A 14711-nucleotide genomic window follows, 5' to 3' on the forward strand; every position below is an offset into this window, starting at 1 on the left:
GCCTCAAAGCATGATGGGAAAACTCACTGAAGGTTCTCGATGGAAACATGATGGCAAGCATGAGAGATTCCTGTAACAATCATATTAAACAGCAATTTATTGAGATGCCTGTCTAGAAACATTTATGATAACTTAAAGGGGAATTCCACCAACATTTCTGCATCATTAAACTGTAAGTTAAGACTGAAAAAAATATTTATATGGGTCTGATATGAAATGTGTCATTCTAGAGGAACTGAGGCAGAAGTGTTTACAGCGGTGAAAGAAACTAGATATCAGAAGTGTTTAATGCCTCTAAATCTATGTGTTGCCTGATGCTTGAGAAACTGTTTATGATCATAGAGGAGAGGTACTTATTTTTTCATATTTATCACTATTTTACCATTATATGTATAGGTTCACTGGTCATTTTGGATAAGATTAAGTGACCCTTATTAGTCCTAAAATGAGGAAATTTCACCTCCGCACTCTAACCCATCCATGCAGTGAAAAACCACATACTACACACTAGTGAAGACACACACTCGGAAAAGTGAGTACACTTGACCAGATCAGTGGGCAGCCCTATCTGCAGTGCCCAGGGAGCAGTTGGGGGTTAGGTGCCTTGTTCAAGGGCACCTCAGTCACGTACTGTCAGCTCAGAGGATCAAATTGGCGACCTTCCGATTCTCTCTCTCTCTCTCTCTCTCTCTCTCTCTCTCACTCTATATATATATATATATATATATATATAAAACAATGCAATAATATGCAAATAATTTAAACTCTATATTTAATTGAAAATTGTACACTGTTAGAAATAAAGGTAGACTAAAGGTACATTTTTCTTTCTTTAAGCTACAAACAATGTAAATGTTCCCTCAAAGGTACAGCAGTGGTTTTAAGTCCAATTGTGTAACTTAAATATGTCTTTCCCAGTTGAAAATTACATATTTGTAACCTAATGTTTTAAAACAGAACAATAAAACAAAAAGCCTGGAGACACGATGGGGTGTGTGGAGTCAATACAACTTAGAAAATATAATTTCAGTGGATTATAGTACAATTATATTCCCTGACTAAAGGTACTGAGATATGCCCTTGAGGGTACCACCCCAGTGACAAGAGGGGAACTGGCTCAGTGACAGTTTCATACCTTTTTTTGAGTGTACAAAGAAAACATATCAAATGTTGACACTGACAAATTAGATTTTGTTTTTTTTTAATATATGCCCATTTTAAATTTGATGCCAGCAATACGTTTCAAAAAAGTTGGGACAGGGTCATGTTTACCATTGTGCTGTATCACCTCTTCTTTTAATAGCACTGAGCGTTTGGGAACTGAGGAGATTGACTGCTGCAGCTTTGAGAGTGAAATGTTTGAAAGTGAAAAGTAAGACAGAAGACACTTTCAGCCTCTGCTGCTGCATTGACTGAAAAAAAGGTAGTTTTGGAGGTATTAAAGTGATTTCTTTCAGGAGATGTATTTTGGTTACCATGTGTCAGTGTCAGCGTGTCTCGGTAGCACATGATATTCTGTATCAAGCCAAGCAACCACATCAAAACAAACCACAAAACAGTATTTTTCAACATGTTCAGTTCAACATAGGCACAGTGTGTCTTTTTCATTGCTTATGATTAACAGAGCAGGCAAATATATTAGAAGACCATGAGAGATAAACAAAATAATTCCTAAAATAGCTTGTTTGTATTTAGTAAAACGTGTGTGTGTGTGTGTGTGTTAGGCAGATGTCATACAGAGAACAAATCATCTAAAAGTAATAGTATTATTTGCTTCAGTAAACTATGCCAAGAGTGTAGAAGAGGATACTAAGAGGTTCCACTAAGCATTTTGCAGAAAGCCTCAGAAATAATCAGGACCTTCAGGGCAGTGAACAAGGCCTTCATCATCAGCCATGCTGCCTTATTCCAATTTCATAAATAAAAAGAGGGAGATTTGCAGGTGAGGGAACAGAGAAGTTACCATGTGCAGTACGGGAACATCTGCAAAGCATAACATCTGCACATTGGCACAAAGTACGCCTATGTTCTATGCACAGACAAGCGAAATTCAAAAACTGTAATTTGATTAATATGACTAAATAAATAAATAATGCAATAATATTAATTAACAAATAAATAATCCGATGACATTATTGTATAACAATGCATATTTTCAGAATAATATGCTTATTGAGACCAAAAGCAAAAGTTAATTAGTGAAATTTATTGTATTTTAACATGTAGTAACCATCCCTGATCTGTGTTGTCCACAGGGTTGGGGGGGAGTTGCAAGATCTGACTTCTTCATTTCAGTAAATACTGTGAATGCAATGTCATATGTAATCATCTCTAAATGGTATGCATAATTAGCAGACAGATCTAAGTTTAATATAGAATAATTTGGTTAGCCTAGTCCAAACAGTCTTTGAGTAACAGAGACAAATGCAACCATTCCCAGTTTCCCCGAATCTAGTAATTAGCACTGTGCAAACTGTTTGCCTAAATCATCACACACTTGCCTCAAACTACGTCTAATTGATGTGCAATTTCAAGCAGTCTTGCTTATGAGATTTATAACGTTGTACAAACATATGCTGCACAGCTACAAATGAGTATCAGGCATCTTGAAACATTTTAAACATTTTTTAAAAATCGCTGTATGTCGTACAGTGTGAGAAGCACATAAACAAGTCTGTTTGAGATTACTTAACAACTCAACACAGTTTGAGGCAATTTTGTGATGAAGGAGGCATGCTGTTTGCATGATGCTAATTGTTAAGAGCATTTTACATTACTCATTAGCTACATTCGCTTCATAGCCTCAGGGGAAGGATAAAGAAGTAAACTTCACAAACATGTTTTGCCTTTTCGACTACGCTCAGGATAAGAAGCAGGGGCGGATGGATGTATATGCTTCATATTTCTCCAAATTATTTCCATCACCGACGCTGTATACTAATGTGCAGTATACAATATACAAATAGGACACATCAAACATACAAAAATCCAAGATTAAAGAGGTGGACGAACAACTGCACACAACACATTAACATATGCTTATGTAACCAGTAATCCCATTATGCAATGCACAGGCTGTCGGTTTTAAAGGATTAAAATCACAATGTCTACATGTAGTGTATCACAGTAAAGCACATTAATCATGTACCATTATGTGACCTTCCACAGATAAAAAGCTAATCAAACACTAATCTGGAGCTCCAGAATGCTGATATGTCAGAAATGTGCTCTCTGGAACACCCAGTGATCTGGTGTATCTGGGTCGGGCCAGGGCGACTCGTTCCAAGCTCAGTTTGGCAACACTAGCTTTCAGCTGCTGAAAAGAGATGCTGCATTCTCTCTCGACAACGCAAATAAAGTCTTTCTGTCTCTCTACCCCCCCCCCCCTTCCTCCTCCCTCTTGTCCCCACTGTTTCTCTCCCTTTTCTCCACCCTCTCTCTATCTACTTCTTTTTTCTGTTTGTTCTCTCCCTTTTCCCATTTTCTTTCTGCACTCACTCTTCCTGTCTCTCTCTGTCTCACTCTTTCTTTAATTTTGTCCTTCCTTCTATCCTTCCTGCTCTTCTCTCTCTCCATCTTGTCTTGACCCTTTCTCTTTCTTTGTCTCATCTTCCAATCCTTTTTTTTCTTTCTCTCTACCTCTTGTTTCTCTCTTTTCTCCTTGTACTCTTTCTCTCTTCCCTTTCCTTTGTTCTGTCTTCTATCTGCTTCTCTCTCTTTCTTTCTCTGTTCTTGTTTCCTCTTTCCTGTCCCGGCCCTCTCTTTCTCATCCCCTTCACTCTCCCAATCTCTCTCTCTCTCTGAAAACAAACCCTTTATCTCCCCCAATCTGCCTTTAAAGTCTTATCTCTGTACTGATCTCTCTCTGCCTGGCCCAGCTTTATTACATATCCTTCAGTCTCAGGAGTTTCTTTCATTTCCACAGCCTCTTCTCTTTCACTGCCCTCACTCACACAGGAGCTAAGGCCGCTGCTCATTCTCAGCTCTGTGTGTCATCGGCTGCACGGCTCAGTTCTCATGGCAGCACTTTTCTTTTGTGAAGACAGTGTACACAGTGCAGGGCGCATTCATTTATTTACAGTGTGGCATTTATTTTGTTGGACCTTTCTGATGGCCTTAATACATATTTGTTGAGATAAAGAAAGGAGGATGAGGGAGAGAAAGAGAGGGAGAGAGAAGTAATTATAAAGTCTGGCAGTAGGTTCTGTTTTACTACTGAACATTATCTTTAGAAGAGAGTTTCAATAAAAGTGCCTCTTCAGCTGGCATATGACCGACTGAGTGTGTTTATAGAGCAGATGGATGAATGGATGGATGGATGGATGGATGGACAGAGGAAATGATGGACCTGGATGGACAGATGGATGGATAGACCCAGATGTATGAGTGGATAAATGGATTCATGGATGGACTGATGGGAGGGTGAGTGGACTGACTAATGGTTGGATGAATGGACAGAAGGATGGATGGATGAACCGAATGGAATGAATGGATGATAGATGGACAGAAAAACAGATGGATGAATGCATGAAAGGATGGGTGGATGTATGGATGGATGGATGGATGCAAGGCTGAAATGATGGGTGGATGGATTGATGGATGGACATGAAAGGACAAATGGACAGACACATGGATGTAAGGATGAAGGGATGGCAGTTTGATTTAAGAATGGACTGATAAATGAACAGATGGATGGATGGATGGATGGACAAACAGACAGATGAATTATTGGTTTGAAGTATGGATGGATTGGCAGACTGAGTGATGGTTGGATGAATGGACAAAAAGCTGGATGGATGAATGCATGAATGGAGGGTCAGTTGGATGGACAGATGAATGCTGAATAGATGGATGGATGGATGGATGGATGGATGGATGGATGGATGGATGCGAACAGTAGTCACATAAGCCTACAGTCAAGTTCATCTGATTCATTCTTTGCTGTGGGAGTGATGTGACTCACACTTGTGAGCTGGTTGTGTGGAGTAGGAGGAGGAGGGGGTTCGTGCTGAACTGTGACTGGCACCTCCTCTCCGTTGTCACAGAGAAACAAGAGACCTCTCGCCTGGCTTGTGTTAACATACACACACACATACACACACACACACACACACACACACACACACACACACCCTCCCCACAGACCACAACATGACCACTAACATCTGCAGCCCTGCTCTCACGGCAGCAGTGCTGACCTTGGGGCAGCTGATCTCTGCACTTATTTACTACCAACCATATGCTCCGATCTGCAAAACTAATTGGAGAACAGCACTCCCTGCAGTATAGGACCACTGAAAATTATACATCATCAAAGAAAGACACACTGCAGAAACTTATTCATGAGGGTATGAATGGAAGAAGCTATATTGGTCCCAAACAAAGGGAATTGATTCAACATGGCTGGATGAACCAAAGACCACGCAGTTGTATGTGAGCTTAATGGCTCATAGAACTGCATGCACATGCATCTTCATAGTGACACTAATGAAAAACCTATCTACCCTCAGAGATCAGGAGACCAAACAGAAATAGCAAAGAAGGAAGAGAGAGAGAGAAAGAGAGAGAGAGAGAGAGAGAGAGAGAGAGAGAGAGTTATTAAGAGCTTGTTGCTACAAACCAGTCTCTACTTGTTGTGTCAGTTCTTCTGTCTCACTGCAGATCAATAGAAGCCTTCTCTCTCCCCCTTTCTCTCCCTCTCCCGCACCCTTTCTTTCTTTCTCTCTTTCTCTCTCTCTCTCTGACACACACATACACACAAACACACACACACACACACACACACATTCTAATACTTCTCTACACACACAGCCATCAACCATCAACAACAACTGAAGTTAACAACCTGTGCAGTTTAGAAGATGGGGTCTGAGGGGGCCTAGCTGACCAACTTGGAACCCCCTCAGGATTTCTGATGGTAGAAAAAATTGGTGCTGGTGAAAATATCACACTGGGATACCTTAGCTGAGATGTGCTGCATTCCACAGACTACTTACCCAGCTAGTGAGCAGTAGTGGTTTATCATGGTAAAAAGTTCAATACAGTGAAAAAGCAAACATCACTATCTTCAACCGTTCACCCTAGACCTCTACTATTAGTTCAGTTAGGCAGGACTTGTTGCAGTGACTAATGTTAGCCAGCTATATGTGAGGTAAGCAATCATGTGTTGTGTTTAATGTTTCCCTTTTGTTTAGGGATGGCACTATGGCAAAAACATAAAATCACAATAATTTAAAACATTTTCATGATACACAATAAGTATCACAATACTTTTAAGTAATAACTAATAATGAATAAGGTATATTTATTGAGGTTTGATATGAAAGAACAGACAAAAAGCAACAAGTTTTAAAAAAGGCAATGATTTTTATTCTACGTTTCATTGAGTGCTCTGTCCTAAATGCAGTTAAACAGGACTAATTATTCTCTCTTTGTAATCAGACATGAAGATGTTTAGTGTGCTTATAGATGTACAGCAGTTGCTTTCGCTTTATTCCCTATTACATAGCTGTTGTTGGAGCAAAACATCCAAAATGTTAACTTTACAGGAGAAGGAAAAACCTTACTTTACTTTTAATGTAAGTCAATGTTACCAGGCTTTTTTTCCAAGTCATTTTGAGCTGTTTCTTTTGGTTCCATTCTTTGTGAAATGTACACGCAGTGTAAAGGCTTTTACGTAACAGGCATTTATGTCAAAAAACGACAAATGACAAAAATGGAGATACACATTGTCTGAGATGAGCATTCACTGAGTGAACTTCACAGATAAACAGTCTACACACCCCAAACTCAAAACCAAAGCATACCCACCCATCTACACCCTCATCTCCACTTCACAATCAACAAAGTATTTGCACTGTTTATATGCATCTCACTTTTACCTATAGCGCTGCACATCTTCAGTCAGTCTATTGTCAGTCAGTGTTAAATAGCACTGTATCCTGCTGGATCTCACTTTCATTTGTGCTGTACAATAGATTTGACAACAAATTGGACTTTGGCTCTGACTTAATACTGCAAATTGTCCCAAAGTGCTGGCAGTAAGGCCTGCTGTGTCAAAGTGGGCAATCAATGTGAGACAATTTGATCCATTAGCTGTTTATCACCCTACCAGCATCTTCTTGCTGCTTAGAATTGCTTAGGTAAGGCCAACCCAGCCCACCTTAGAGCCAGATATGTGATATGGTGCTACTCTAATGCCTTACTAATGCATTTCATGCCTTCAGAAGCCATAATAAATACATTCCTGCAATCTGAAGCAAATGTATGGTGGCCTCTGAGAAACATCAGTCCTATTTACAGAGTACAGAGTAAAATAATTGTTCTTATCTACCTATCTATCTATACACACACACACACACACACACACACATATATATATATATATATGACTTAGAGCCTTTTATTGATTGTAGGCAACTTCTTAAGGGAGAGATTAGTGAGCCTCTCTACGTTATTATATCCATAAACCCTTAGAGAAATCCTCATAGATTGAATAAAATCTTAAAAGTCAGAAAATGCTTTGCGCTCACCCCGAGGATGACAGTGTCATCTCCCTGGAAAACAGGGAGGAATCTGTCTCCGCGAAGAATTTCGGACTGATTCAAGGGACGAAACCGGCACAGCACCTTGATGTTGCATTCTGCGCCAGGCTCAGCCATTGTGCGCTGCACTACGTTTAGAAAAGTAGCTCAACTGCTTGACCAAGCTCGCTTTCTTCGTCGTGTCCGAGCGTTGCTTGCAAAAGTGCTGGTAGACGATGATCTGCAAGCAGACTTCGAAATAGCCAGGCGACGTAGGAGATGCTTGGACGAGAGATGCGCAGTTCATGAGCCTTTCAGCATCCGACGCGTCGAACACCTCTCTATGAAAGAAGCGCAAGTTTAGCGGACTGTATGGTCCCTGTTTGCACTGTTCACTGTCACTAAAACGAGTCTTGGTGCTGGCAGCTCTGCAGTCGAGCTTATTCCACTCTGCAGAGTGTGTGAGGTCTGCGATGCTGCAGCAGTCCAGACGCACGCGTTCGGCCCAGCTCCACGCTGACTGGCCTGTATCGACGAGGGGGCGTGGCCTAGGCGGCGCTGTGGCGTCACCGTGATGCACGCATCAGGACCACTCATGCTGAAGCATCTAACGTGAAAACAAGAACGAGGAAAACAAAAGCCTGGCAGGTGGCAGGATAGAGCAGTGGTCAGCAAGACTGATCACAGAGCGCTTATCTAACACACTTGACGTGGTAAATGAGGCATGTTGGAGCTGACCTCTGCAGGAAAGCAGATCGCACTCCTTGCTTACCCTAAATACAACGTCGTGCTCATAGAGTAGACGCTTAAATTGGGTGGATTCAAGTATTCAGATAACAGAGGTTTCATGCTGATGATGCTCTATCGCGTATTTTTCCTGAAGGAAAAACGCTGTTAAACGGCCGTTTAGTGTGACATTGAATATGACAGTGGCTTCAGCACTTGGGGTCTATATGTGTCGTATCACCCCAGTCACATATTACCCTTTTCCAGTGACACTGACATGGTAGTGACATGGAAGGGTGTGTGCGCTGGTATGAGTGTTTCATATATATGTTCTTGTTTAAAAAGTGTTATTATCTATTGCAATGCCAATCATGTGACCTCTCCAACCCAGTTCCCCACTGCATCTTACTATCATTGCTATCTTTTTAGCCTTAGTTTATTTTAGAAAAGTGGGACATTGCAAAAACTGGGATAGATTTGAGTAATGCTGCTTTGCTCTTTGAATGACAAAAGCCAAACATATATCAGGAATAATTACCACACTGGTGTTTGTCTTTCAGCATTTGTTTATATTTATAAACATCACGTTCATGGGGCTGTGCTATAATGTTGAGGTGGTCTGATTGCAAAAGGCATATGGTTAGTAGACTGAGAAATTAGAATATTTACACATTATATTTAATACGAGATTTTTTCACTATGGTGGTGACAGGTGGTAAGAGGAACCATGTCTGTATAAGCTCCTTCACAGAAACTTATTGCATAAAAATGTTTATAAATACACTTCCTGGTGCTTTTGATTTACGGTGTTTTTTTGCAAAACACAGTTGTCATAGAGGGATACATGTAGGGAAAAAAGAGGTGCTCTTTTTTCATAGTGCAGTTTAATGTACTGTATACCCAATGCTCTAAACACTTTTTCAACAAATGGTAACTTGTGATCACTGCATGTTGTCTCTAGCACTATATGATCTGTTGACAGACACTCACATGTAAACATCCACTCCAAAGAGCAGCATTTGGATGTTCATAATGGTTTTCTGATGCTCTCAATAAATATTTTTTTAACAAACGTTTTCTTTGCAAACATGATATCCCAACTCGATTGAAGCACCATCTGCATGGGAAGCGGTGGGCCTAAATAAAACACAGGCTTTGTAGAAGAACAAGTACTCGTGGTGTGCACCCTGTACTGATGTGTTACAATTCGACTTGAGTTTAGTTAGTACAAGCAGGAATGTTGAAGACAAAGACCAAGAACAGCGTTGATTCTATGTCTTTATTTCAAGTTTACAACGCCGAAACAAAGTGGATTTTAGGTCATCAACCAAACGAAAATTACACAATATCAACGCTGATTCAACGTTACTTTGCGATCTGAGCAGCTTCTTTCGTGGACCCGAAATTGACGACAGTTAGCCGGGTTCACCAAAAGAAGCCTGGCTTACTGAGTTAGCTCATTCATGAAACGACCACCGAGATGTCAACTGAGAACAGCTGAACACACGAACAGCGGACGAGAGGCTTCAGCTTATTTACTCCAGCTGTTGTTCTATTACTCTAAATTGGCCACATCTGACGTCCTGACCGCTCCCCTGATTTCATTGGTCAGCCATTTAATAGGCATCATTCAAAAGCAGCAACATGGCAGCTCTCTTATATACTCCCACAGCATCCAGTCTTCAGTAAGTCGTGTTGTCTGCTCTGCCGCCGTTTCTCAGCGTTTACGCTAACGCGACACGCAATGTGGAGGAACAAGCTGCTCCTCCTGATCTCAGCAACGCTGGTTTCTTTAGCGATTGGTCAGGAAAGCGCTCAGAAAGCTGACTTTCCCTCTGAACCGACCGCTCCAACAGCCCGGCTCGGGCGGCTGGTTGTGGGGAGAGGAGTAAAGCTGCTCTCAGGCGAAGTAGAGAAAAATAATGGCGGAGAAGTGCGAGATGGACTTACCGACCACTCCGAAACATACCAGGCTGACCAACAGGGGTCAACGGGTAAGTGCTGAAGCAGACACGGGCGTTTTCCGTCGAGTTTGTGAGGCTTTGAGTGAAATGCGTGTTTCTAAAGCAGCGAGCAGAACAAAAGAACAAGGCTGAACTGGACTAGTTTGAGTTTTCCATTCTACCTTATTTGATTAAATGCTGGTGCCTTGTTCAGCCTTGTGCTTTCAACACATCTGGTTTTCATGCCCTCAAGACTCATGATGCCATGTCTGCACCATGCCTACATACAAAATGCATGTTTCCCTAGCTTTGATTTCTCATGTCAATTATAGCACTTGTTATAATTGAGTGCTGGCTGGTCTTCATTGGCATCTGTTTTGGCACAAAATGGGCAAGTGTCTTAATTCAGAAGCATGTCTTTAAACTCATTGCTTTTAAAGCCAAAAAATGAGGTTGTGCTAATTCTGTCTTGTCCAATTGTCTAATTCCACATGTTGCATGGTACAAAGCAGCAGAGTCCAAGTTGCGGCGCTTGAATCCTTCTGTGCATTGTGGGGATGATGCTATGGCTCTGCGTGTTCAAGGGTCTAGAGTGCCTAACTTCATGGTTGACAGAGGTGAGTTAATTGACCTCCACTAGTGTAATAGGTTATCAGGCCAAATGGTGTAATATGGCCCTTTTCTCTCCCCTCAGGTGAAGATGGTCTGCTTCCTGTGTTGCAGATGCCTGCCAACTGTGGTTTGTCAGTGAAAAGGGCTCGCAGGGATGTTCTCCTAACTGTTAATTATAAAGGTTGTCATGTTATGCAAGAGGTATGTGCTTATGTCAAGTAGCCGTTTTAGCGGTTTCACAAGCCCACACATCCCTTGGGCTTAATTACTTGAATAGTTATTGATGTGTTGATCTGTAGTGATGTACTTATCAGGTTGAATGTTCAAAAGAACTATGCTATAATTGATCTCAGTTCAGTTTGACCTGTGATTAAGTTCTCCAGTGCTCAGTATAAAATGGTAAAATGAATTGTTAGTCATGAGCTTTGTTTGTGCAAGCCAGGGGTTCAACTCTGGTCCAGGAGGGCTGGTGTCTAGTCTTTGTTGCCCCAACACCTGGTCCAACTCCTGGTAATTGTAATGTGAAGTAGGTTTGAGTAGAGATGAAGTGTCCTGGACTCTGGTCCTCCATGTCCAGAAGTTCACACCCACATGCTATAAGCATTGATCAGTACTCTCTGAAACACTCAATCTTGTGGCATGTTGGGCATTTGTGAAGGAAAATGGCTGGTAGCATCTGTGAAACATGCTGAACATCTGGCTGTAGCAATTGGTTATTCTAAGCAGTGTTGTAGATCTTCTGAACTGTCTCTCTTGCAGGATGGGGCCTACATCTTGACACTGCGTTTGTGGGGTGCTCCTATCAGTGTACTTTGTCCTGTGGCATCTACGGAGGGAGCCACAAATGCTACTACTCCAGGCACTGAATCCACCGTGGCCAGTGTCCCTCAACATCCTGGGCTATTCCCTGGCTATAACCCTTATGGGTATCCATTTAACCAGTATGGTTATCCTTGGGCTTTGCCCACAAGCACTGTGCAAACAACTACAGCTAGCACAACTACCTCAACAGCCCCTACTGCTCCTGCCAGTGATGCTAAAATGCCTGTCCCTTTTGGTCAGAGCAGTCACTTTGGCTATGCTCCTTACCGCCAGTGGCCTTATTATGGCTATCCATGGGCTCACCCCACACCTGGCCCTACAGTTTCTCCAACCACTACAGCTAGCACAACCTCAACAGCCCCTGCTGTTCCTGCTAGTGATGCTAAAATGCCTGGCTCTTTTGGTCAGGACTATGCGTTTGGCTATGCTCCTTACAACTACTGGCCTTATTACAAATATGGCCATCCATGGGCTAGCCCCACATTTGGCCCTACAGTCGCTCCAACCACTACAGCTAGCACAACTACCTCAACAGCCCCTGCTGTTCCTGCTAGTGATGCTAAAATGCCTGTCCCTCTAGGTCAGAGCAGTCACTTTGGCTATGCCCCTTACTGGCAGTGGCCTTATTATAAATATGGCTATCCATGGCCTCAACCCACATCTGGCCCCACAGTTGCTCCAACCACTACAGCTAGCACAACAACCTCAACAGCCCCTACTGTTCCTGCTAGTGATGCTAAAATGCCTGGCTCTTTTGGTCAGAGCAGTCACTTTGGCTATGCTCCTTACTGGCAGTGGCCTTATTATAAATATGGCTATCCATGGGCTATCCCTACATCTGGCCCCACAGTTGCTCCAACCACTACAGCTAGCACAACTACCTCAACAGCCCCTGCTGTTCCTGCTAATGATGTTAAAATGCCTGGTTCTTTTGGTCAGGGCTATGCCTTTGGCTATGCTCCTTACAACTACTGGCCTTATTACAAATATGGCCATTCATGGGCTATCCCCACATCTGGCCCCACAGTTGCTCCAACCACTACAGCTAGCACAACTACCTCAACAGCCCCTGCTGTTCCTGCTAGTGATGCTAAAATGCCTGTCTCTTTTGGTCAGATGTATCCCTTTGGCTATGCTCCTTGCCACCAGTGGCCTTATTACAAATATGGCTATCCATGGGCTTGCCCCCCACATATCCCTGCAGTTGCTTCAACCACTACAGCTAGCCCTACCTCAACAGCCCCTAATGTACCTACTTGGGATGACTCTGTTTATGCCTACTATCAGCAAACTCTAATGGGCACACCCTAAAAGTAGTCACTAGGGCAACTAGAGTGATACATGTCCAAGTCATCCACTGACCCTTTAGTTTCTGTGTTGTGGTCTGTATCTTTCACTGCCTACAACTTGTATTCCTTTGTACAATAAAATGGTCGAAAACTGGGCTTCATGTTGGTGTCCTGCTACAACAGGTTTCAGAAAGCCTTAACTTAAGGTTGTACATCTCAATGTTTTTGATCCCTCATGTATACAGGACTGAAAGAACTTCTGTATGGAGTCAGATGTTACACTTCATTAGTGTAGTACCCCACAAGCCTTAAAGTCTGTGCAGTCTTGGTTTGTACTTGGGAGTGGGCATCTGAAACTGGTTAATATCTTTTAATATCTGGTTAAGATCAGGTTTGTGATCAGCCACACTAGACAAGGTTGATACTACCTGAACGGGTAGTTGGCTCAGACTTGTAAATCCTTTGTTGCTACCTATCTTGGACCAACTAGTTTTTGGATTCTTGGATTTTTATGGCAAAACTGTGGCTTAGCTGGTTTTCTATACTAAACCTGATTGCGACAAGCTTATTCTTGTCGCGTCGTCTAGCGTTTATGCGCTTTCAAAGGGAGTGCTTGACAGCAGCCAAGTGTGGTTGGTCAGGCGTTTTGGAATAGGGCACTGTCTCACCTGCTGTTAAACTTCAGGTGTCTAGTTTGAAACATTGGAGACATTGGGGTTAATGTGTTCAAGCAAAGCAAGTGAAGGTTTTCATTCTGTGATCTGTCCAATTGTGCTTGAAGCCATATTCAGTGCATCTCCAATTACCATATTAAACTGTCATGGAAATGGTGTCACTCTTGTACACCTAGAATCTGTAATTTTCTTTTGTCTGCAGCTGTAACATAGAAACTAATGCTACTATAGCATCTGAAGTATGAGGTTGTGTTTTTTTTTGTTTTTTTTTTGTGGTGGGTGGGTGTTTTTTTTTTTTTTTTTTTATTTTTTTTTTTTATTTTTTTTTTCCCCCTCCCTCAGTACTCACTCCAGCTCCTCCAGCTGGACTCTTCTCATGCTCTCAGCTTTTTAGGCCAGCATATTCAGCATGCATTTGCTCCAGTTCCAAGAGCAGCTGCTGATTTTCACATGTAGAGATTGTAGTGATCCACTGAGGTGAGAAATGGAAGTAAAGAAATTGAGTGTTGGAATCGTTGACTCTGTGAGCTCATTTACTACCTTCTGTTTGTGGTTGTCATCACACAGGCACCTGAGCTTTTCGTGCTGTGATGCATGATGGGTTTCTTGCAGCTGTTCCACAAAGAATCCAACATGAATACTACCACAAGAATTATTTGCTTAACTGGGATCATAACATGGCAACGTATGCGCTAGCAGCATTTGTAGACCAAATTGCATTCATAACATTGTCTGCACCATCTAACTGGTGTCGGTGAACAGGTGATTATCACAGATGTCTTTACTTTCATGTCACCAAGCTATTGAGAGCATATGGTATCTCTAATCTCTATTTAGCACAGGAATTACCTTTTTTATAAAAGAACAAAGTGGTTGCAGGTTTTCAGTTAGAACCTAAACCTAAAGAGCTGGTGGTGGATTTCTGCATGTCTAAGTTCTCCTCACCCACTTCAGTGAACATCCAGGGAAGGGACATTGAGTTTGTCAAGACCTACAAGTACCTGGGTGTTCATCTGAACAACAAACTGGACTGGTCTGACAACACACACGCCCTGTATAAGAAAGGCCAGAGCTTCTCCACTCTTTTTATGACTGTGGTGGCATCAGCCATCTTCTATGGCA

General features: G+C 42.1%; 2 protein-coding genes across 7 annotated transcripts in view; one reads left to right on the forward strand and one right to left on the reverse strand.

Moving 5' to 3' along the window:
- Positions 1-8043, reverse strand: part of kif5ab (kinesin family member 5A, b) — a 65488-nt gene extending 57445 nt beyond the window's left edge. For all 5 annotated transcript variants that reach the window (XM_017705217.2, XM_037534951.1, XM_017705213.2 and 2 more), the window contains exon 1: positions 7533-8043. In XM_017705217.2, coding sequence (XP_017560706.1) covers positions 7533-7661 — 129 coding nt within the window. In that variant the 5' untranslated portion in view covers positions 7662-8043. The remainder of the gene's footprint in view (positions 1-7532) is intronic.
- A 1860-nt stretch (positions 8044-9903) lies between these two features.
- On the forward strand, positions 9904-13071 carry LOC108431821 (mucin-5AC-like). 2 transcript variants are annotated; one of them, XM_017705211.2, is made up of 4 exons: positions 9904-10243; positions 10702-10809; positions 10887-11005; positions 11564-13071. In XM_017705211.2, exons 1-4 carry the CDS (start codon positions 9994-9996, stop codon positions 12935-12937), a joined length of 1851 nt encoding a protein of 616 aa, XP_017560700.1. In that variant the 5' UTR covers positions 9904-9993; the 3' UTR covers positions 12938-13071. The 2 variants fall into 2 exon arrangements, with proteins under 2 accessions (XP_017560700.1, XP_017560701.1); XM_017705212.2 differs by having other exon boundaries at positions 10705-10809.
- Positions 13072-14711: the final 1640 nt, after the last annotated feature.

This window comes from Pygocentrus nattereri, chromosome 26, assembly GCF_015220715.1.
Source record: "Pygocentrus nattereri isolate fPygNat1 chromosome 26, fPygNat1.pri, whole genome shotgun sequence".
NCBI lineage: Eukaryota > Metazoa > Chordata > Actinopteri > Characiformes > Serrasalmidae > Pygocentrus > Pygocentrus nattereri.

Excerpts from the sequence above, each read along its gene's own strand:
- LOC108431821 (XM_017705211.2), top strand. The coding sequence starts at position 9,994 with ATGTGGAGGAACAAGCTGCTCCTCCTGATCTCAGCAACGCTGGTTTCT. Across the intron at positions 10,244-10,701 it reads TGACCAACAGGGGTCAACGG|CAGCAGAGTCCAAGTTGCGG; the intron begins GTAAGTGCTGAA and ends CATGGTACAAAG. Across the intron at positions 10,810-10,886 it reads TAACTTCATGGTTGACAGAG|GTGAAGATGGTCTGCTTCCT; the intron begins GTGAGTTAATTG and ends CTCTCCCCTCAG.